Raw genomic sequence first — 24,847 nt, forward strand, 5'->3', positions numbered from 1 at the left:
CGCCCGCCCGCCGGGCGCCCTGCTGCCCCCGCCCGCGGCCCGCGCGCCGCCGCCTGGCCCCGCGCTCACGGGCCCCGCGCCCCGACCCCGCTGGCCGGGCCCGCCCTGGGGGAGCCGGCGGGTGGGCGGGTGGCGAGCGGCCCAGGCCGCGGAGCCTCGGGCTGGCGGAGCCGGCGAGCCCGCTCTCCCTCGGGGCGCGCCCACCCGCTTTCCGCGCGCCGCGTCGGCCGGGTCGGGCGGCTTCCTCCGCGCTCGCGGGCGCTCTGTCATGGGCTTGGGTTCCGGCTCCGGCTTGGGCTCCGGCCCGGGGAGTGAGGATCGGAGCCGGGCTGAGGCGGCGAGCGGGGCTGACAGGCCGGCGGGTGTTGTGGTGCGAGGCGCAGCACGTGTGGTGTTGTGTCTGCCCGGCTGTCAGCCCCGCCGCCGAGGGAAGGCCGGCCGCCTGTCAACCTCGCCTTCTGGCCCGGTGCGCGACTGTCAGGCTCCCGGCACCCCGCGCCGCCCTCGAGCCGGCCCCCGGAGCTTAGGGTGCGGAGCTGGGCTGGGGCGATGCACCGCTCTGAACTCCTTCACGTGATTTCATTGTTAACTTGTTCTCGGGGTCTGTATCCATCGCGTGGAAACGGCGCAGCGCCCGTCGGCGGGCTGCGGGGCTGTGCCGATCCAAGTTTTTAAAGTTTCTCGCTCTTTGAAAAGAGAGCGCGAAGACGTGTTTGGGGGTGGGGAATGGGGACGGGAAGGACTGTCGGAAGCGAGTAGCGCTCGCTCTAGCCGCTGGTGTACTTTCCGGGAGTTAAGTTCCGAGGCTGCAGGCGCCTTACTTTCCGAAGACCTGGAGACTGCTGCCAATCCGGGTCGGAAAGACAATGAGTGACTGTCACTCATTCTTTTACCTGCGAAGCTTAATCAATTACGCCGTTCGTTCCCAGCTTCTTAAGCTCACGTTGTAGCTTCTCATTTAGTTTAGCTTAATGTCTGTATAGTGAGCTTGCTTGGAGTAATAATACTCCGATTTCTATCCTCTGGAGACCCTCACCAAAATGAAGAATCCCTCTCCCAGGGGGCTTCTTTTTAGGCAGCTAATTTTAAAACAAATCTTGGCTCAGATTTGAATGTTTGCTTCACTCTTTTATTTCCTATCAGAGTTAATAGTAATCTCTCTTTCCTAGTGTGTATTAGTTTTCCGTTTGATTTTAATGTCACTACTAAGAATAGTTGCTGTGGGAGCCATTTGTCTACCATTGTTTATATTGTAATGCAAATGATTTCCAGAACGAGAGCCGAAGTTCCAAAAAAACGCTTCAGTTAAACTTATTTTTGGAGGCCAAAGAGTTAGATTCAGAATTCAATATTTTAGTGATTAAAAAAAATTGTATCTACCATATTCTTTTGTAGGAAGGGATACTGACTTTGATTCAGAGAGACAGTATATTTGTGTTTGTATTTTATTCATGTTCGTTTCAGAGCAGCAATCTTGAATTTATATCTTTATTATATGGGCTTCTGTTGAGACCCACAAGTAGTCAGTACATTGTTTTTCTGTACTGTACATTTTGTATGTAGTATGTGCATTGACCCCAGGGCCTTCCTTATTTCTAGTTTTCCTGTCTATGAATTGCTTATGCACAACTTGACAGCTGTGACTCTCTTCAGCATATGGATAGTAACATCTTAGTTTGGATTAGGAGACGCTAACAGCATATAATTCTTCAAGTTTGAATGAAAGTGGATTATTTTTAAATTCAGTAAAGCACTTTCACTCTAGGCTATTTTCAATAGTATTTTTGTTTCCATTTGAAAAGCTTAAGGTAATATTGTACTTAAACTATAAACTAGGCGCATGCTGTATTCATTGTTTATTTTCACATATGAAATAGCTAAATTTTCTCAATCGTTTTCTGCCTGTCGACTGTTTTTTATCCACTCTGAATGTCTAGAATTTTGAAAGATGAAAGATTCACTCTTACTTTCATTGCAGGATTCTTTCTACTAATCCAGATACTTGTTGAAGTGCTGACTAGTTTCTTGGGGAAAGATGTCGAGGAAGAGTTGAAATTCCTAGACTGGTGAGCAGAGATTGTGGAGTATAGAATAGCCATCATCCCCTCTGGTTAGTGGTAGCTTAAGGTCATTCTTAGAACATCTCCTGTGTTTCCTCCTTGTATCCCAATTACTCATCTTTTCTTTTCTTTTTTATCCCAATGGTTTATGTACATGATTGTTTGGAATTTAATAGATAAGTTTGGAAATTCTAAAGGGTGCCTGGTAAACACTTGCTGTTTGATTGCTGTAAGATAAGGATGCTTATTTTCATTCAAAATAGGTCTTAGTAGAAAACTGACATTATTTTCATTGCTTTTCAGGCATAAGATGCACATTTTTCTGCTCTGAAGCTGGGAATGAAATATTCTTGAGTTCTTACAACTTTATGACGAGACCCATGTGTGGTGCTATTGAGAAATTCATTGGGAAGTTTGAAGACATTTCAAACAACAGGTTGTTTTGGTTTTTATAGTACAATTGGGGAGGCATTCTATTTTGTGAAAGGAGGAAGGACTTAGGCCAGAAAACTTGTATGCTATGGTTAACTGGTTCCCAGCCTCCGAGAGTCTTGTTTTCCATGGTGTAAAACTTACTCAGCATCAGGATAAGGGATAACGACTCTATGGATATACAGAATCCTTCACCATGGTAAAACTCGCAAACCCGCTTTATACTGAGTGGATTTTGGAGGCCATCAAAAAAGTGAAAAAGCAGAAACAGCGTCCTTCAGAAGAAAGGATATGCAATGCAGTGTCTTCATCCCATGGCTTGGATCGTAAAACTGTTTTAGAACAATTAGAGTTGAGTGTTAAAGATGGAACAATTTTAAAAGTCTCAAATAAAGGACTCAATTCCTATAAAGATCCTGATAATCCTGGGCGAATAGCACTTCCTAAGCCTCGGAACCATGGAAAATTGGATAATAAACAAAATGTGGATTGGAATAAACTGATCAAGAGGGCAGTTGAGGGCTTGGCAGAGTCTGGTGGCTCAACTTTGAAAAGCATTGAACGTTTTTTGAAAGGTCAGAAGGATGTGTCTGCATTATTTGGAGGCAGTGCTGCCTCTGGCTTTCACCAGCAGTTACGATTGGCTATCAAACGTGCCATTGGCCACGGTAGAATCCTTAAAGATGGACCTCTTTATCGGCTCAACACTAAAGCTACCAGTGTGGATGGGAAAGAGAGTTGTGAGTCTCTTTCCTGTTTACCTCCAGTGTCCCTTCTTCCACATGAAAAGGATAAGGTAAGAATGGCATATGCGTCCGGGTTTATAGAGCTGATGATACAGGATGCTACAAATTCACGTTTCTAGGAAGTTATATTCAACTTTTTTGTTTGGGGACTTTTGCGAAGTGATCACCTCTGGTTTTTTATTGGTGCGTTCTAGCTATGAGAACTTCATATATTTGTTCTGATGCTTTGAAATATTTGAAGCCTATTATTTTGCCTGAGGAGTACTCCAACATGAGACTTGAAAACTTTTAACTAATGCCTTACTGCTGGAAGTTGATGAGCAGCCAAATCCTGGAGACTTGAATTTGAAACAAGCAGATGACTCTGAGAATCTGTCTTTCTCTATTTTCCATTTTATGTCATATTATTCTTTAGACAGGAATGAGACAGATCTCATGACCCATAGGCACAACTAAACAAACTTAGCAATTCTTGTTTCTGCTGTTTGTATTATAGCTTTCTATCATGTATTACGGCTTTGCATATGATGAAGTCCTAAATGTTATTTATGACGGTTATAGTTACTTGGGACAGGAATACAGTATCCTATATTAGAAAAGTTCTGGAGAGCTTGGTACAGTAGCTCATGCCTGTAATCTCAGCACTTTGGGAGGCTGGGGTAGGAGGATGGCTGGAGCCCAGGAGTTTGAGCCTAGCCTGGGCAACGTAGCGAGACCCCATGTCTACCAAAAATAGAAAGATTAGCCAGGTATAGGCATGCCTGTAGTCCTAGCTACTTGGGAGGCTGTGTTGGGGAGGATCACTTGAGCCCAGGGGCTCGAGTCTGCAGTGAACTATGCTCTTGCCACTGTATTTCAGCCTGGACAACTAACTAACTGAGACCCTGTTCTGAAAACAGAAAGGTAAAGTTCTGGAGAGTTAGGAGTTTTGATGTCCAGGTGTATACTTTGTTGTGTGTTTTAGGGTGTTATTGTGTATAGTTGAAAGTATGACTTCTTAAAGAGTAAATTTGGTGCTTACGTAGATACTTGGAGATTAGGAGAATTTTGTTAGTACCTGTGTTTTACATTGACCTAGTATCTTAGCTGTAAATTTACTTGAGTTGCTCTGAATTGTAGTTCCTTGGAGAGCAGTGATGCTTTAAGTTTCTGCACACCTTGGTATAAATAAAATGATCTTCATTTCGCTTAAGATGATGGAGAATACCTCTAAGGGAGAGATGGTAAAGTTAACATGGAATGTATTTTAAAAATTTGAGGTTTGATCTAAATTTGTTGTATTGTTAGCAGCCCACTGAATACCTGTGGATTTTTCTTTAACAATTGAAAACAGTATTTTTCTTTGATGAAGGTTTTAGTGATCTATTTTAGGGTTGAATTTTCCCTGTGAACATTGAAATAGAAACATAATCTTACTGTTATTACCCTTGAAATGATTCTCATATAATCATGAATTGATAGAGAATCTCATTCATAAAATGGTTCTATATGATTTGAGCATTCTTTTTTTCTTTTTTCGAGATGGAATGTTGCTCTGTTGCCAGGCTGGAGCACAGTGGCGCAGTCTCGGATCATTGCAACCGCCACCTCCCGGGTTCAAGCGATTCTTCCGCCTCAGCCTTCCAAGTGGCTGGGACTACAGGCACGTGCCAAATGCCCGGCTAATTTTTGTATTATTAGTAGAGACGGGGTTTCACCATGTTGGCCAGGATGGTCTCGATCTCTTGACCTCGTGATCCACCGGCCTCGGCCTCCCAAAGTGCTGGGATTGCAGGTGTGAGCCACCGCACCTGGCCTAATTCAAGCATTTATTAAGACTATGTATTAAAAATTCAAGGTAGACAAGTAATTAAAATGCTTTTTTCTGTATTTCAGTGCTGCAAGAACTCTTACCTGAAAAAACTGTTTCTTTATCACATGTGGCTGAAGTTAAATATAATGATTGAGTTTCTACAGTTATTATAAAATGATCTAACAGGTTAACTGCCTGGAAACAGGAAGTAATTTATAGTTAGATCAGTTCAGTGCCATACCTGTGAATTGGATGTTATAAGTTCTTGTTAGGACAGCTGTTTGCTTTCATTTATTTATTTTTGAGATGGGATCTCACTCTGTTGCCCAGGCTGGAGTGCAGGGGTGCAGTCTCAACTTACTGCAACCTCCGCCTCCCAGGTTCAAGCAATTCTTCTGCCTCAACTTCCCAAGTAGCTGAAATTACAGACATATGCCAGTATGCCTGGCTAATTTTTGTATTTTTAGTACAGACGAGGTTTCACCATGTTGTCCAGGCTGCTCTTGAACTCCTGACCTTAGGTTATCCATCTGCCTTCACCTCCCAAAGTATTGGAATTACAGGTGTGAGCCATGGTGCCTGGCCTGTTGTTTGCTTTTTATTATAATTACCCCTGCTTGAATTATCAATAGATATTTTAGTTAAAAAATATATTAGCCATATAAAAATGTCATTTGTGCATATTTTTAAAAGGTGGTCAATATGGTACAATGCAAGACAAATCCAAGTCCTAGAACCCTGGGATTTTACTTTTGGAAGGGACCCTGAGAACCGTCTAATAGTCCTTATTTTGCAGCTGAGCTAAGGACCTTTGTTGAGACCACTTCATAGGACCTTTTTATTAAGAAAAGTTTAATTTAGTAGAGATGTGCTGGTTTGCTTTGGCTGCAGTGCAGTGGTGCAATCTCTGCTCACTGCAACCTCTGCCTCCAGGGTTCAAGTGATTCTCCTGTCTCAGCCTCTTGGGTAGCTGGGATTACAGGTGTGCACCACCACACTCAGCTACTTTTTTTTGTATTTTTAGTAGAGACAGGCTTTCACCATGTTAGGCTGGTCTCAACTTCTGACCTCAAATGACCTGCCTGCCTTGGCCTCTCAAAGTGCTGGGATTATAGGGGTGAGCCACTGCACCTGGCCTTATTTGCTTTTTCTTGGAGAAATAAGCAAAACAAGAAAAGCAAAAGTCATTTATTTAGTAATTGAAAAAATGAAAAAGAAATACCCATTTGCTTACATAGCTTTCATATATAGTGTTGTTAACCAAAGTAACTAAATTTAGACATATGGGGAAATTGAGTTTCTTTGAGTAAGTAGACTTGTATGTGTACTGATCTCATTGGAAAACTAATTTCTTGAAAATATCTATGAAATTAGAGTTGATGAGCTCTGTTCTATATTTTTAAATGGAGTCTTATCTTCAGTAGTGAATTTCCTGTGCGACTTCCCCAAAGATATGAACAGTTCACATTCAAAATCATAATACAGTGAACTCTAGAATGAGGAATTATTCCTCTGAACAGATTATGTCTGCCCCTTTTATTGTATTTTAACTATTTTCGTTCCTCTCCTTTAAACTATCCAGTCAGTTCCTATGCAGAATTGTTGGTATGCTGTTATGAACCTAGATGTTCTCAAAAAAGAAAAAAAATTAGACAGTTTATTTGACAGTGATAGAGAAAGGAAGGTGTATAGGCAAGAAGTATTTTCATTTTTAGGCATTAATTGGCTCAGCATATAGTCAATGAGCATCTACTGTGGGCCCAGCACTCTGCTTGGAACAGACAGTTCTGTCTTCTCTGGGGCACTAATACAGGTATTTCTATTGACCTGGCCAGCTGTAAGGGGAAGATGAAATTCAAAGACTGTGTGGAGTAACCTGAGCAAGTTCCTCTTTATTTTTTCCGATATCAATTCTAATTTTTCTATTTGTGTGTGTGTGTGTGTGTGTGTGTGCGCACGCGCTATTAACCTTTGGATGGAACTCTATGTTAGATTTTCAGCTGCTGAGTGGTTTTGGTCTTTTTGGGAGATCAACTGTAAAAATACGTTTAAGAGGAGTTCTGTGAAGACATTTGAACTTTAGTATGTTCTTTTCACATTGATAAGTAGTGAGGAGAACCCATGGGATACTGTGATTAAAAGTTTTTACCCATGTTACAAGGGAAATTTTTGAGCTAACTTTAGAGTGTGGTAGTTCATGGTGAGTTTATTTGTTTAACTTAAGTGTTTGTTTACTATGTGCCAGGCATTACTTTAATGCTGTACTTATATTAACTCATTTAATCCTCTAACATAACTAGCTAGTTATTAATAACATACCAGTACCAGCAGTGAAATAGGTACTGTTATTTTACAGCTGAAGAAACTGAGGCATAAAAGAGATTTCAGTAATTTGCTGAAGTCACACAAATACTGGTGGCAGAGCTGGGATTTGAATTTGGGCAGTCTGGCTCCAGAGGCTTTCTAAATAGCCACACTGACCACCTCTTAGGAGCAGTGGCCATCACTGCACTCAAGTACAAAATTGTGAATTTCCTTGGTATTAACTTCATAGCACGTTTCCTAATTGTGAAAGGGCAAGTTTCCGTCACCCCACTTTCATTGTTTATGTCCTTTTTTCTTTTTTGCAGGAGAGATTTGAAAACTCACTTTGGACCAGTGATAAGAATATGTTAGGACGCAAATAATCTAGTTTTGTATGTCTGAGATCCATTAAAAAAAAAGTTTCACTTACATGCGATTTTTTTTTTTTCCCTTAAAGATAATTTCTTTACTTAACTAATTTTCATTTCAGTTGTCACCAACATTTTCTGATAGGCAATTTAACTAATTTTCATTTCAGTTGTCACCAACATTTTCTGATAGGCAATTTAGGGAATCCGTTGTATGGCTATACCAGAGTGCTTTAATTTGCGACAAAAATACTGCTTTCCTTGAATCATGGGATTACAGGTTAGGAGGATAGTGTGTAAGTGGCTTAACTAGTAACAACTTCCTCCTTGTAAATTTCTTTTTGAAATGCAGATATCACTGTAAGGTAATTTGTTCCATTTATTTAACTTATTCATTATTTAGCAAGCATTTGAATGCCTGCCATGAACAGTGCATTTAGGATTTAGGTCCTGTGAGGGGATTAAAGCAGAAATAATGAAGACACAAAATACATTTTTTGAAAGCCTTTTTTACTTTATGAACTGTGTTTTTTTACATTATTATTTTTTCATAACAATTAAATGTCATGACTCTGAGAAATAATTAGATGTTTAGTGGGCAAGGCAATTATTTGAGATTGTAATGGTCTATTTAAAAAATTATCTTTATATAGTGAGACTTGGAAAGATTCAGTTTCCTTTCAAGAATAATTTTCACCTTGATTTCAAACTTCTGAGTTCATTTTACACACTAACATAACTTACTTGAATATATATAGCTTGTGTTCTGTATTACTAGTCCAGAAAAGCATGCTCTTTCATGGTAATCAGCCAAATCAGTGTTGTTACTCTGTGGCATAGTGTTTTGGAACAGAACTATAATTTGCTAAAGCATTCAGTTGGAAAGAGAAGAGAAGGTATTGTCAACTGTTATTGTTCAAGTTACTACCCAGCTGGGTAACCTGGAGCAGAAAGATCCAATGATAGATAAATCTCTTGACTTCCACCTAAGTTACCTCTCAATATGGTCAACTCTGGTGTCCAAATTATTTTGTTTTATTGGAATTTTATTTTAAATTATAGACTAAGTAGGGCTTTGACAGGAATTTAGATTTTTGATGTAGAGATACTACTGATTTAAATGTTTTTTTTTTTATTTAAGAGATGGAGTCTTGCTCTGTTGCCCAGGCTGGAGTGCAGTGGTGCAACCTCCGCCTCCCAGGTTCAAGCGATTTTCCTGCCTCAGTCTCTTAAGTAAGCCAGGATTATAGGTGTGCACCACCAAGCCTGGCTAAGTTTTGTATTTTTAGTAGAGATGGGGTTTCACCAGGTTGCCCAGGCTGGTCTTGAACTCCTGACCTCATGATCTGCCCGCCTCGGCCTCTCAAAGTGTTGAGATTACAGGCATGAGCCATCACACCTGGGGATATGTTTTTAAGTTACAGAAAGTTAAGAGTGTTAAAGTTTTGATTTAGCTATTTGGAAATGACCTTTATGGTAGAATTGTTTCACATTTTATATGTTAGAATTATGGTGTTATATAAGAAAACTGTTAATAAATGTAAGCTTGGAAATTTCAATTTCAGATACCTTGTTGCTTTGAAATTGTGTGAAAAAGGCAATGAATAGTAGTCCATGCTGTTAAATTTAGGGGATGTGTGGACTGCTTGACAGAATGATTGTTCACTTCAAAAAAAAAAAACCCAAAAAATGTTCTGAAAGCAAAAGATAAAATGTTGAGAATACAGTGACATAGAAAATGTAGCTATCGTAATATTATCAAGTGTGAAACGGATTGATCTCAATAATTGTTATATTTAATAATTTTTCATGACATACATTTCTTTATTTTCTTTTGAGATGGAGTCTTGCTCTGTCACTTAAGCTGGAGTGCAGTGGCCCAGACTCCGCCTTCCAGGTTCAAGTGATTCTCCTATCTCAACCCCCGCAGTAGCTGGGATTACAGGTGCGTGCCACCATGTCCAGCTAATTTTTGTATTTTTAGTAGAGACCAGGTTTCACCATGTTGGTCAGTCTGGTCAGTCTGGTCTCGAACTCCTGCCCGCCTCGGCCTCCCAAAGTGCTAGGATTACAGGCGTGAGCCACTGTGCCCGGACCATGTCGTACATTTCTTTTTTTTTTTTTTTTAAGAGGGAGTTTCCCTCTTGTTGCCCAGGCTGGAGTGCAATGGTGCAATCTTGGCTCACCACAAACCCTGCCTCCTGGGTTCAAGCGATTCTCCTGCCTCAGCCTCCGGAGTAGCTGGGATTACAGGCATGTGCCACCATGCCTGGCTAATTTTGTATTTTTAGTAGAGATGGGGTTTTTCCATGTTAACCAGGCTGGCCTCGAATTCCTGACCGCAGGTGATCCACCTGCCTCAGCCTTCCAAAGTGCTCGGATTACAGGTGTGAGCCACCACGCCCGGCCAACTGTACAAATTTTTTTGATCATCTACTTCACCTATGAGCTCAATGATTTTTGGTAATTTTTAACCCATGACACCCCCCAAAATAAAACGAGCTACTTACTAAAGCTTGGGTTAGCCATTACTAATCAGAACTTCTATACCAAACCAATTTTTCTTATACTTAACAGTCTAGACATTTTTCTAGTGACTAAGTACTTTACTCTTTCTTGGTCCACCTTCCAACTGATGAAATAAAGGGAACAAATCAGTGAAGACATCAGATACCACAAATGGCTTCAGGAATAGAAATCTAAAGGATTTAACCATCTTAACCTCTTTTTTTTTTTTTTTTTTGCTCTATATTGATAGGGCAAAGAGTTGGAGGGAATGTAAAAAGTTGCCTACAGAAACCTGTTAATAGCTAACATTTGTTAAGGGCTGATGATGTGTTGGGCACTTTTTAAAGTTCTTTAACATGTTCTTATTGAAGTCTCAAAAGAACTCTACATGATTAAGTTTTATAGGCATAATATATTTATATAATAGGTATTTAATAGTATTTAATAATATAAATTTTTGTTATGTCTTATAGAAAACCAAATGGAAAATGAATATAAAGAAATGCAAAACACATTAAATTTCTTTTGACCCTAGCTGCCTGTTTTTTATTTAGTTGATCCTGGACATGTGGGCCAGTACTTTTTTTTTGTTACACTTATCTTTAATACTAGGAGAGCAAATACACGACAGGAACTGTGATGAATCTGGAAAGAAAATTTTTATCATTCAGCCTTCTTGAGGCTGTAAGAATCTCTTTAACATCTTTTAGATTTGTTTTCTCTTTGCATTTAAAGTTTTGGAGAAAATACCTTCATCATACCAACTTGGTTCTTAGCTATGTAAGAGGACTAATCTAGGTGCCAAGTTTACTGGTTTAAGTAGAATTAAAAATTTATTTTTTCTGGTGACCTGGAGAGTGTTTTTAAAAATTATAAAAATTGAATGCTTTTCATGCTCTGATTTATGCATAGGAATTATTAAGAGCTTCATTCTGATAAAGTTGTTTACCAATTGGCTACTCAGTGGTGGAGTCATTTCACAAAGGATCTGCAGCAGATGAATTAGACCAGTAGTAGCTTCACCCTTCTGCTTGTCCCAGCTGGAGCAGGATTAGGACTCATTCAACTGCAGCTGGTTCCCAGGAAAATGAAAGCAGTTCCTTCTGGTTTTTTTCCTTTCACAGGAAAGTCGTAGTTCCCAACAGATGGCTTTCATCAGCCCTGTACATGTATCTGTAAATTCAAGGCCAAAGAATTACTTTCATCTTCATTAAGGAACAGGTGAAAAAACCGTTTGTAGTGTGGCACTATTTTGTTAGGGGTTGAATTAAGCATAGAGATTATAGTAGTATGTAATTCTGGGTCAAAATAGCTTTTAACTGTCAGCAATTAAAAAGAAAGACTGCTAAGGAAAAACAAATCTGGCTGTAGTGTTGATTGAGATATCTTTTATGGTTGAGTTGTATTTTGCTTATGAAATAGAGATGATTAGAAAAAAAGACTTGTATCTTCTGCATTTTGTAGAATGTTGAGCCAGTAGCAATCTTGGATCACAGTGATTCTAATCTGATTTCACAAATAATAGGGAAATTTGAGAGCCAAAGATTGAAGTGTCTTGTCCAATGCCACAGAGAAAGTTGATACCATCTAGGAGAATTGATCGGGCCCTTCTCAGTTCTGTGCTCTTTTCATTATGCTGTAGTACTGTGAGCCTAAGATAATTTAGTTAGAATTGTCTTCCTTAATGGAAACCATAGAATAAACCTTGTCTAGAGATTTTTGGTGGTATTGTAAACCACAGGTATATAAATCTGCTATTTCAGTGTATGAAAATAGCTGTACTCTCTTGTTAAGAGTTTTCAAACAACTTTTTGGGAAAAGACTGCTTTCTTATGGCCCAGATGAGAGGAATCAGAAAGTTTTCTTATGTTACTGGCTGAATATTAGAAGAGGAACATGTTGAGCTATCTTAATGCTGAAAGAAAAAGTGCTCCTTGAGTTTTGAAATAAAAGTTCATTTAAAGGTAAGTCTGGCTGGGCACAGTGGCTCACGCCTATAATCCCAGCACTTTCGGAGGTAGAGGCAGGTGGATTACTTGAGGTCAGGAGTTCGAGACCAGCCTGACCAACGTGGAGAAACCCCATCTCTACTAAAAATACAAAATTAGCTGGGCGTGTTGGTGCATGCCTGTAATCTCAGTTACTCAGGAGGCTGAGGCAGGAGAATTGCCTGAACTCAGGAGGTGGAGGTTGCCGTGAGCCAAGATTGCGCCATTGCACTCCAGCCTGGACAACAAGAACAAAACTCAATCTCAAAAAAAAAAGGTAAGTCTGATTTTTAATAGGTCTGTTTACCAGATGATCTCTGAGTGACTTGGATAATTGGTTAGAATTTAAAATTCTTGAGACTGAGATAGAGATAGCAAGGTACAAGCCATTCTATTATTTAATGAAGTAATTTTTACCAAAGACATTAAATATGGGTAGACCAAAAGTGTATAGTCTAGCACTCCTATAAACATAGTGTCTGGGAAGAGCTTGAGAAATTTGTAATGTTATCTGTAAACAGACCGTGTGGGGAAGACTGCAGACAACACTTATTTTTTGTCTTTATGACTAACACTTCATCTCTGCATCATTCTGCTTTGTTGTAAAGCTTAGCAAGTACATTAGAATAGTGGCAAATAAAGGTTAAGATTGGGGACAGTTATTTGTAAAATAATTGGGCGATTTTAAGATTATAGGTGTAACTTGTTAAGAAGAAAATAGCCGGTGTGGAAAGAAAATCTGGCAACCAAAAAAAAAAATACAACTTTTAATGTGTGAAAGAAGATAGTTGCTTCTTTTGCCGTTTACCTTTTGTGTAGAATAGGTGATTCTGAGGATCTAGAGGTGTTGTCAGATTGTACTATGGGCTGTGTTTTTCTCCAGGGAATTGTGAACTATAGTTGATCTAGAGAGCTGCTAAGTGTTGGTTTTCAATTCTTTGAGCTTAGTAAAGTCTAGGTTCTTTTTTTCTTATTGGGTACAGTGAAGCATTTAACTCCTGAGTTTTCTAAAACCTGTAGCAGAACTCTCAGAAGCATTATTACTGTTTTTGTGTATGAAGTGTGATTCTGTACTTTAATGGTTTCCCAATATTTCTATTCAGGGCATCTTTAAATATTGAACTTAGTGTTTAGATCCTCTTTCACCATTTTCCTGCCTTAGTTTTTTCCATGCCACTCAGTTTTTCTTTAATTCTGTAACATAAATCCAAAGCCCTATTCTTTCAAAAGCAGTGGTTTTGGGCACTAAATTCACTTTAGCATTACCTGAGGAGGCTTTAAAAATACATACCAAACCAATTAATTTTTACTAGCAGTGAGGCCCAGGTTTCAGGGTTTTTTGGTTTGTTTTTTGTTTTAAAGAATGTTTGTCTGATGTGCCACAGGGATTGAGAACCGTTGCTCTAATGCTGAGAACCGTTGCTCTAATGCTTAGAACCAACATCTCTGTAGTAGGAACTGGCTAAGAGAGTCAGGAGACAGAAGAAGCAGGTACTTTTTAACCTCTTAATTAGATATTCAAACAATTAGATGAAATAGCTTACTTCACACTCACCCTCAAGAACACACTTTGTACCCAGGACAGTGTACTTCTGGAAATGTACATTCCGTTTTATCATCCTACCTGGCAATAACTGCCCTAATCCTCACCTTTCTTTTTCCTTACCCTCCTGCATCTGCTCTTTTATCTCATGAAGATCTTGTATGGTGTATAGTTGCGAGAAAGCTATCTGCATGATTCCGACAGGTGCCCCCCTGTCACTGTAATGCTGTTCTCATTGCTTGGCCTTATGGCACATCCTCACTCACTCACCACGTTGGCAAAACCCAGCCATTTACCTTCTCTGCTTTAACTTTGGGGAACAGTTTATGACCATCTGGTGATGGGATGCCACTTACAAATTTATGGCCTCCAATCTCAGCTCTGCCCTCTCCTTGACGATGTATGTCTGTGTATAGTTTGTTGTCTGCAGAAATTCAGTATTTCTTCCTACCGTTTTTTCTCATTTTTCGGTAGATACTCCTATATGCTACATCATAGAAAGAATGGACTCTGTCTGTCTGATTGAGCTCACTGAGTTCCCTCTCATGCCAACCTAAATAGGCCTGTCTGTGCTTATTTCTACCCCCTTTGCGACCTTCTCATAGGACAGTGAAAGAAGTGTCAAAGGCTCATCTCTCCTTCATGTTTAGGACCTCATTCTCTCCTGCCTCAGGGGCTGTGTACCATCAAAAATGGTCCCAATTTTTGACTCTACCATCTTTCTCTCTCACTTTTTAGTCCTTAACAGGCAAAAGCCTCTCTCGTTAGCGTAGAAACAACCAAAAAAAAAAAAACACTACAGATGCTTCTTTCTATGTATACCCTGTCTCTTTCCCTTCATTTTTAAACTTCTTGAAAAAAGTCTATATTCATTCCGCATCTGCTGCATTCTGGCCTTTGGCCCTAGAGCAGCACTATTTGAAACAGATTGTGGACAGTTTTCAGTCTTATTTTACCTGAGCTCTCAACTGCATTTAGCATTTGTTGACCATTCTTTCTTCCCTTTCCTTTGGGATAATTCTTCGATGTCTCCCTGCTTCTTTCATCTTTCTGTTAATTCCTTTTCAGTTTGTTGGCATTTTATCTTTTGCCTGTATCCTAAATGTTGGATCCCTAAGTTTGTGTGCTTCACTCATTTCTTACTGTTTGAGCCTTCCTCAGTTATCTCTGGACCTCTCTGTTCATACTGATGACTCTAATTTCACATCTTGATTTGAGAACTATCTTCTGGTCTCTGGACTTGTGTATCCCATTGTGTAGTATTTTATGTTGGTCTCTTCAGATTCACAATGGCCCACATGGAATTTATCAACTTCTTTAACTGATTGTCATTTCTTACTGTGGTAAGAGGCATTGCCATCGACTCTGATGCTTAAAATGGAAACTTTGGTGTCATCCTCCATACCTCACTTGTCTGTCTTTTGGATTCATTCCATCATTTCTCTAATACCTTTTAACATCTCTTATTTAACCAATTCATTATTTGAGGTCCTCTCTTAGAGCAGATCCTCATCATTTGTCTCCTGATTACCTTATAGTAGTTTCCTCATTGATTTTCTTTCCTTCAGTATCTTCTTCGTCTAGTTCACATTATTGCCAAAATTATCTCACTAAGAAGTGATTAGGAATGCAGGTGCAAAGACCAGACCATCTGGGCTTGTATCCCACAATGGGACTACTTGCTTTATGACCTTGAGTAATTTGCTTAACCATTCTTTGCCACATTTTCTTCTATAAAATGGGGATAATACAGTGCTTACCTCATAATGAAGTTGTGAGAATTTAATGAGTTAATTACATCTGGGCTAACAGAACTTTGTGCAATGATAGAAATGTTCTATATCTGAACTGCCCTCTATGGTAGCTAGAGCCACATGTAGCTTTTGAGCTCTTGAAATATGGCTAGTTGACTGAGGAGCTGAATTTTAAATTTTACTTATTTATAATTTAATTGAAATAGCCACATATGGCTAGTAGCTGCTATAACGGACAGTACAGAATACGTAAAGTGCTTAGAATAGTGTTTAGCATGTAAGTGCTCCATAAATGTTAGCTGTTATTACCATCTTTCTAAAATTAAACTTCTCTGCTTAAAATCCTTCAGTGCCAAATTCTGTGATACAGTATATATGAGTTGTAACCCATTCCCCTGTGTTGCTCCAAACTTGTCAATTGCCACTTCTTCATATGCCCTCTGTGTTCCACTGTACCAGTTCTCAAAGTGTGGAGGACTAGCACCAGCAGTAGTGTCCCTCTAAAACTTGTTTGAAATGCAGATTCTTGAGCCATATTCCAGGCCTATTGAATCAGGCACTGAATTTGGGGCCTTGCAGCCCCTAAGTCAGTAAGTCTTCCAGGTGATTCTGGCGCACGCTAAAATTCAAGAGCCGCTATACTGCATCAGTCACCCTGTAGTTCCTCAGATCTACCTTGTTTGCCCTTGCTCCTATTTTTTTCTCCTATCTGGGATGATTATTATCCATTCTTTCTTCCTCATTAACTCTTCAACCTTGTAGACTTAGTTTAGGCAAGTTTCTTTCCGTTTCTCCCTTTTTATCACCCACCCTGCTCCAGGCTGACTTTGAGAGCTCACTTCATATCCATGCTGCATACATCTACATACTTCCATTATAGCACATTATACATTGTATTTTTTTAGACTGTCTCCTATTAGTGAATTTAGGTTCTTGTTTTTAATCTTTGTATTCCCATCTATCTAGCAGTGTTTGGTTGTTTCATTTTTTAATTCAAAAAATTTTAAGTGTTTTGTTTGGGTTGTTTTGTATGTATCAGGCATCTTCTAGGGGCTGGCACAGTGATTAGGAGTGAGGGAGTAGGTAAAGGAGACAGTTTCTGTAATAAATACACACAGTGATAAGTGCTCTGATAAAGTAAAATAGAGCACTGTGGAAATACGGAGTGGGGGTGGAGAAAGTCAGGGAAGTCTGTTCAGAGGAAGTCACATGTGAGTGAAATGGAGAAGCAAATGGGTGGGGTGGGAAAGAGAGTAGTTCCTGAAAAGGGAACAGCATGTACAAAGGCCTAGAAGCAAAACATTGTGTGCACGTAATAACTGTTTAATTGAATATGAATTTAAAAAATCACGTCTAACTTTTAGCTCTTGGTTTTGAGGACACCACCCTTCCTAGCAAATAATTGCATTTCATATGCTTCTGTATTTTTAAAGCAGTTTTTATACTTGATTTTACATTTTGAGTAGATGGTTAAGGTGTGATAGAGTAACTTCCAAGCCAGCAGGTTACATCTTTTTACTTACTGTCTTTTAAAGCAGAAAAAAGGATTCATTTTGTCTGAAAATTACTCTACAGGGCCAGGAACACATCAGTGGTGACAAAGGTAAGTAAACACATTCCTCTTATTGCTTAGGAATAGCCAAGGTTTGGCTGGGCACGGTGGCTCATGCCTGTAATCCCAGCACTTTGGGAGGCTGAGGCAGGCGGATCACGAGGTCAGGAGTTCAAGACCAGGCTGGCCAACATGATGACATTCTCTCTCTACTGAAAATATAAAAATTAGGCATGGTAGGTGCCTGTAATCTCAGCTACTCGGGAGGCTGAGGCAGGAGAATCACTTGAACCTGGGAGACAGAGGTTACAGTGAGCTGAGATTGCACCACTGCACTCCAGTCTGGGCAACAGAGCAAGAATCCATCTTAAAAACAAAGAAAAAAAAAAAAGCCGAGATTTTAAACAAGCATTAGACCATTGAGAAAGCATATCATTAGGAAGGCTGAAGGTGGCCAGCATGTCAGCCACAGCTGTTGTCACTTTTTTAGCCTCACTCTGTGTTGGCTCTTTCTGCTCTTGTTGCTGCCATTCCACACTTCCTGTTCTCATTAGTCCTTCACTGTAAGAGTAATGTGGTATTGGTTAATGTGCTGTGCAAGTTCCAACTATTAATTTACTATTGAATACTTCCTTTAGTCTGTTTGAGACTTTATGTAATTTTTAGTAAAATAAAAACTTACCTCTTGCTCTCTTTGAATGTTTTGCAAGTGGATTCTCTTCATCATTTATTAACTTTGAAAGAAGACTGATAAAAACACAAAGTTTTGTTCCTCATAACTTTAGTGAATCAGGACAAATTAGAGAATCTGTTCCCCTAAAACTTTATATGGATGATAATATTGAAATATTTCAGATATTGAATAATTTTGCTTTCACGTCTATTTTTTGATATAACAATTTTGTACATAGGTACAAAAGGTAGGCAGTCCAGGTGCCATGATATATTATTAAGCAAATAAATGGAACTAGAGCATAGGTCTATTCGGTCTCAGTACTTCTTGAGCCACATCAAGCTGCCCCTTGTGCAAGGCTGTAGTTCATAACATTAAAAACAAGTACGGCCAGGCATGGTGGCTCACGCCTGTAATCCCAGCACTTTGGGAGGCCGAGGTGGGTGGATCACCTGAGGTCTGGAGTTTGAGACCAGCCTGGCCAACATGGTGAAACCCTGTCTCTACTAAAAATACAACAATTAGCCAGGTGTGGTGGTGGGTGCTTGTAATCCCAGCTTCTCAGGAGTCTGAGGCAGGGAGAATTGCTTGAACCTGGGAGGTGGAGATTACATTGAGCCAAGATCGCACCAGTGCACTCCAGCCTAGGCAACAAGGTGAGACTCTGTCTCAAAAAAAAAAAAAAAAAGTGAATGCTTTTTCAACATCTGTTTCATAGATCTGTCAAACCATTTATGAGATCATATGTATTATTCATCTTTGGATGTAGCTTGCAGCACTTTGTAATGATGCCTACAGAGTGTTTTTAGAATTGAAACTATCATGTTTGAACAGGAAGGGGGATGATAGAAATTAGGTTGATTAAAAAAATTATTTAGCTCTCTTTATCCTTTCAAAATTTATAGCCTCTAGATGAAAAGGAGAAAACAGGATTTCAGATGTATTCTAGAAATGCTTGGTACCTCAGCTGAAAAGTACCATTTGCCACTTCCTTCAAGATAATATTTGTTCTGTATTACCCATATAAACTTTTTAAAAGTTAAAAAACTTTTCTCAACAGGTAATGTATTCATCACTGTGTAAAATTCAAAAAGTGTAAGAGTATTCTGTGAAAAGTATTCTTCTAACTCCTATTGCCTAGCTACTTGGCTCCCCTCTGGGAGGCAGCCAGTGAGTTTTATGTTTCTTTTGTAGCTTTCAAAGAGATTGTATGTGTATACAAGTGATCACTTTATGTATACATTTCTCCTGTCCCTTTTTTTTCACAGTTGGTAGCATACATACTTTAACATACTCTTTCGCATCTTTTTTTTTTTCTCACCACTTAACAATATATGGTCGTGCACTGCATAACAACGTTTCAGTCAGTGGTAGACCATATATACAAAGGTTGACCCATAAGATTTTTAACAGAGAGGCTGGGCAGGGTGGCTCACTCCTATAATCCCAGCACTTTGTGAGGCTGAGGTGGGCAGATCACTTGCTGTCAAGAGTTCTAGAGCAGCCTGACCAACATGGTGAAACCTTGTCTCTACTAAAAAAAAAAAAAATTAATAAAAAAAATTAAGCCAGGCACAGTGGCACATGCCTGTAATCCTAGCACTTTGGGAGGCTGAGATGGGTGGATTACCTGAGGTCAGCAGTTCAAGACCAGCCTGGGCAACATGATGAAACCCCGTCTCTACTAAAAATACGAAAATTAGCTGGGTGTGGTGTTATTCACCTGTAGTCCCAGCTACTCAGGAGGCTGAGGCAGGAGAATCACTTGAACCCACGAGGCAGAGGTTGCAGGAAACGGGATCATGCCATTGCGCTCCACTCCAGGCAACAGAACGAGACTCTGTCTCAAAAAAAAAAAATTAGTTGGGTGTGGTGGCAGGCTTCTATAATCCCAACTACTTGGGAGGCTGAGGCACAAGAATCACTGGAACTCAGGAGGCAGAGGTTGCAGTGAGCCAATCCTGCCACTGCACTCTATCCTGGGTGACAGAATGAAGCTCTGTCTCAAAAAAAAAAAAAATGATTCTAATGGAGAGAGGTGGAATTAAAAGGCTTTAAGATGGGTGACTAGAGGACCCCAGCACTCACCTTCTCCACAAAGGAGGACCAAAACAGCCAGTAGATAATCACATTTCGAATACAACATCTAAGAGAGAACACTGAAATTTAACACGGAAGGGACGAGGAACCTCTAAGGCACAGGAGGAGAGGGAAGTGAACAGCTGGTCTGCTTTGGATTGGCTTGGAGCCAGGAGAAACTCCCCAGTGTGGAGTAAAGGTAAGAGACAGATCCCTGGTGATTTGTGTTCCCACCATGGACTCTTGTAATCTTGGCATCAGGACAGCTTCTTGGCCCTCATGGGCCCTGATACTAGAATAGGAGAATAGGGAGCTGCCTGGAGTCTGTGCAACAGCATTATTCCAGAGAGGGAGTTCATGCTGTCCCTCTCACCACCCCCTTACCCTGAGACTCAGTGAGCTGCAGCCATTTTGAGAGTCCAGCCCCCACTAGACCACATCTTGCTCTGGGGCCTAATTGCCCTTGCATCTCCATATCCCTAGTGCCCTGATGGCATCTTCCTCTGTCCATCCAGAGGGCTGCAGCATCGCAATGCTAGCTGGACCCAGCAGTGCAGACCATAATTGTCCAGAAAGAGTCTGGTGAAAAAAAATTATCAAATGCCTGAGAAACAATTCAAAATAATGTTTAAAAAAGCTTAGGTAAATACAAGGGCACACAATATAAAGAAATCAGAAAAATCTGAATGAGAAATTTAACAGAAATATCACTAAACAAAAATCCAGAAATTGTAGAACTGAAGAGTTCAAGAAATGAAATAAAAGCTGTAATTGAGGCTGGTCATGTTGCCTCATGCCCGTAATCAATCCCAGCATTTTGGGAAACCAAGATGGGAGGATCCTTTGAGCCCAAGAGTTTGAGACCAGCCTGGGCAACATAGTGAGACCCCTGTCTCTACTCCCCCACCAAAAAAATTAGCTAGGTGTAGTGGCACATGCCTGTGATCCCAGCTACTTGGGAGGCTGAGGTGGGAGGATTGCTTGAGTCTGGGAGGTTGAGGCTACAGTGAACTGTGATCATGCCACTGCACTCCAGTCTGGGCAACAGAGTGAGAACCTGTCTCCAAAAACAAAACAAAACAAACTACAGCTGAATGCTTCAACTATAGACTAGATCAAGCAGAAGAAAGGACTTCTGAATTTGAAGACAGGTCTTTTGAAATAATTGTCATACAAAAAATATGAAAGCATATGTGACATATGGGAAGGACACCATAACATGACCAAATATTTGAGTGTTGGGTGTTCCAGAAGAAGAGAAGGGCAAAGGCATAGAAAAGCTGTTTAACGAATACTGAATTCATTAAATTATTACTGAAGTAATAACTGAAAACTTCTCAAATCTTACAAAAGATACAGACATACAGATTTAGGAAACTCAAAGATTTCAAAATAGAGTCATTCCAAAAGGTATTCTCCAAGGCACATTACCAACTGTCAGACTGTCACAAAGACAGAGAAATTCTAAAAATATCAAGAGAAAAGCAGTGAATCACATATAAGGAAGTCCCCATCAGACTAACTGCAGAAACCTTATAGACCAGGAGAGAATGGGATGATATATTCAAAGTACTAAAAGAATAAAACTACTGGCCAAGAATACTACACCTAGTAAAGCTGTCTTTTTAGAATGAAGGAGAAATAAATTCTTTCCCAGATAAGAAAGAAACGAGGGAATTTATCAACACTAGATGGCCCTGCAAGAAATGCTTAAGGGAGTTCTGCATCTGAAGTGAAAGGACAATATGTACCTTCATGAAAACATGCAAATATGTAAAACTCACTACGAGAGCAGACATACAAATGAGGAAGAGGAAGGACTCAAATATTACCACCACAGAAAAATACCAAACTGCAGTGACAACCAATGAGAAAGGAAGAAAGGAGCAAGGATACACCAAACAACCAGAAAGTTAACAAAATACAGGATAAGTCACCTATCAATAATAATCTTGAATCAGATTAAATTCCACAGTCAAAATGTATAGATCAGCTGAATATTTTTTTAAAGACCCAATTATATGCTGCCTACAAGAAACTTACTTCACCTATAAAGACACAGGCAGACCGACAGTGAAGAGATGGAACAAGATATTTTAAATGAGAATGGAAACCAAAAGTGGTTTAGGAGTACTATACTTCTATCAGATAAAGTGGACATTAAGTCAAAAACTGCAAAAAGAGACAAAATGGATCATTACATAATGATAAAGGGATCAGTACAGCAAAAGGGTGTAATAGTGGTAAACATATATGCACCCAACACAGGAGTGCCCATATATATAAAGCAAATATTATTAGGTCTAAAGAGAGAGAACAACTCCAATAGGATAATAGTTGGGGACTTCAACATTCAACTCTCAGAATTGGGCAGGTCAACTGTGCAGAAAATGAGCAGAGAACTTTGGATTTAAACGACGTACTTTACACCAAATGGACCTGACTGCTATTTACAGAATATTTTATCCGGCAACTAGAGAATACACATTCTTCTCATCAGCACATGGCCCATTCTCTAGGGTAGACCATATATATGTTAGGTCACAAAACAAGTCTCAACAAATTTTTTAAAACCAAAATCACATAATATGTTTTCTTAAACCAAAATGTAATGAAACTAGATATACACAAGAAGTACAACTTCGGAAACTATATAAATACAAGGAAATTAAACAGTATGCTCCCGAACAGTCACTGGGTCAGGGTCAATGAAGATACTAAGAATGAAATTTTAAAAAAATGGAATAGCAAAAGCAGTGCTAAGAGGGTAGTTTACAGCAGTAAGTCCCTCCATCAAAAAAGTTGAAACATCACATAAAGTACCTAATGGTATACCTCAGGGAACTAGAAAAGTAAGAACAAACCAAACCCCCAAATTAGTGGAAAGAAAGAAACAATAAAGGTAAGAGCAGACATAAGCAAAATAGAAACTAAAAAAATACAAATAATCAGCAAAATGAAAAGTTTTTTAAAAAGATAAAATTGATAAACTGCTAGCTAGACTAACCAAGAAAAAAGAAACCCTCCTCCCCCCAAAAAAAATGAAACGGAAAAGGAGACATTACAGCTGATACCAAAGAAGTACAAAGAATCATCAGCAATTATTATGAACAACTGTATGCTAACAAATTGGAAACTAGAGGAAATGGATACAATTCTGGACACATTCAACCTACTAAAATTGAACCAGGAAGAAATAGAATACCTGAACACCCAATAATTTGTTGAATCAGAAATAAAATGTTTCCAAAAAGAGAGAAACCTAGGACCAGATGGCTTTCCTCTCAATTCTACCTGCTGAATTTTACCAAACTTCAGACAAACTAATACCAGTTCTTCTCAAACTATTCCAAAAAATTAAAGAGGAGGGAATTCTTTCTAACTCACTCTTCAAGGCCAGCATTATCCCAACACCAAATCCAGAGGAAAAAAAAAACCAAAACTACAGGCCAATAGTCCTGATGAACATACATGCAAAAATCCTCAACAGAGTACTAACAAACAATCCAGCAACACATCAAAAAGATGATACACCATGATTAAGTGGGATTTATCCTAGGGATGTATATTCAAATATGTTCATGTTCAGTATATGCAAATCAATATGTATGATACATTGCATCAACAGAATGAAGGACAAATATTTTGATAGTCATCTCAATAGATGCAGAAAAGGCATTTGATAAAATTCAACATCCTTTGATGTTCAAGTGATAAAGCCTCTCAACAAATTAGGCATAGAAGGAACATACTTTAACATAAGGGCCATACATGACAAACCTACAGCTAATGTCATACTAGATGGGGAAAAGCTGAAAGCCTTTTCTCTCAGAATTGGAATAAGACAAGGTTTCCCAGTCTCACAACTCTTATTTAGCACAGCACTGACAATCTCAACCAGAGCAGTTAGGCAAGAGAAAGAAAGAAAAGGCATCAGATTGGAAAAGAATAAGTCAAATTGTCTCTCTTTGCAAACAACATGATATATGTAGAAAAACATGACAACTCCATGAGAAAACTCTTAAAACTGATAACACAAATTCAATAGTTGCAGGATACAAAATCAACATACAAAAATTAGTAGCGTTTATGTACACCAATAACAAAATAATGGAAAAAGAAAGCAATCCTACTTAAAAGATACCAAGACAATCACACAAAACCAGGGTATAAATTTAACCAAGGAGGGTTGAAGACTTTTATTAGGAAAACTGAAACAGTGATGAAAAAAATTGAAGGACACAAACAAATGGAAAGACACCCCATGTTCATGGATTGGAAGAATTGCTATTGCTGAAATGACCGTATTACCCAGAGCAATCTACAGATTAAATGTAATCCCCATCAAAATACTATCAACATTCTACACAGAAATAGAAAAAACAATCCTAAAATTTGAATGGAACCACAAAAGACCCTGACTAGCCAAAGCAATCATGATCAAAAAGAACAAAGCTGGAGGCATCACACTACTTGACTTGAAAATATATTATAAAGCTGTAGGAACCAATTCAGCACAGTATTGGTATTAAAACACAGAGATCACTGGGACAGAATGGAGAACTCACAAGTAAGTCCATGTATTTACAGCCAATGGAGTTTGAGTAAAGGTACCAAGAACATACGCTGGTGAAGGGACAATCTCTTTAATAAATGGTGCTTGGAAAACTGGATATCCATAAGCAGAAGAATGAAACTAGACCCCCTGTCTCTCACCATATGCAAAAATCAACTCAAAATGGATTAAAGACTGAAATGTAAGATCTGAAACTATAAAACTCCTTGAAGAAAACATAAGACAAGAAACTACAAGAAAACAAGAAAGCTTAAGGACATTGATACAGGCAAAGATTTTATATTTAAGACCTCAAAAGCATGGAAAACAAAGATGAAAAATAGACAGATGGGAATATATTAAACTAAGGAGCTTCTGCACAACAAAGAAAACAATCAACAGAATGAAGAGACAACCTGTAGAATGGGAGAAAATATTTGCAAACTATTCATCCAGCAAGGGACTAATATCTAAAATGTAAAAGGAACTCAAA

The 24,847-nt window shown here is 39.2% G+C and overlaps 1 protein-coding gene and 1 long non-coding RNA gene across 5 annotated transcripts in view; one reads left to right on the top strand and one right to left on the bottom strand.

Moving 5' to 3' along the window:
• The window catches only part of KAT6A (lysine acetyltransferase 6A), a 115,213-nt gene that overhangs the window by 856 nt on the left and 89,510 nt on the right, over positions 1 to 24,847 (top strand). For 2 of the 4 annotated variants that reach the window (XM_032288088.1, XM_032288085.1), the window contains exon 2: positions 2,364 to 3,288. In XM_032288088.1, coding sequence (XP_032143979.1) covers positions 2,689 to 3,288 — 600 coding nt within the window. In that variant the 5' untranslated portion in view covers positions 2,364 to 2,688. Of the gene's footprint in view, positions 1 to 1,978; positions 2,111 to 2,363; positions 3,289 to 24,847 lie in introns of all 4 variants that reach the window. The other 2 variants (XM_032288086.1, XM_032288087.1) reach the window with 2 other exon arrangements.
• Positions 1,125 to 7,934, bottom strand: LOC116558273. The gene is made up of 3 exons (XR_004271929.1): positions 7,858 to 7,934; positions 4,655 to 4,664; positions 1,125 to 1,136 (listed from the first exon to the last, which is right to left on the bottom strand). It is a non-coding gene; the product is annotated as an uncharacterized LOC116558273 (long non-coding RNA).

The sequence above is a fragment of the Sapajus apella genome, unplaced genomic scaffold, assembly GCF_009761245.1.
Source record: "Sapajus apella isolate SASKATOON/1434 unplaced genomic scaffold, GSC_monkey_1.0 scaffold21, whole genome shotgun sequence".
Classification (NCBI taxonomy): domain Eukaryota; kingdom Metazoa; phylum Chordata; class Mammalia; order Primates; family Cebidae; genus Sapajus; species Sapajus apella.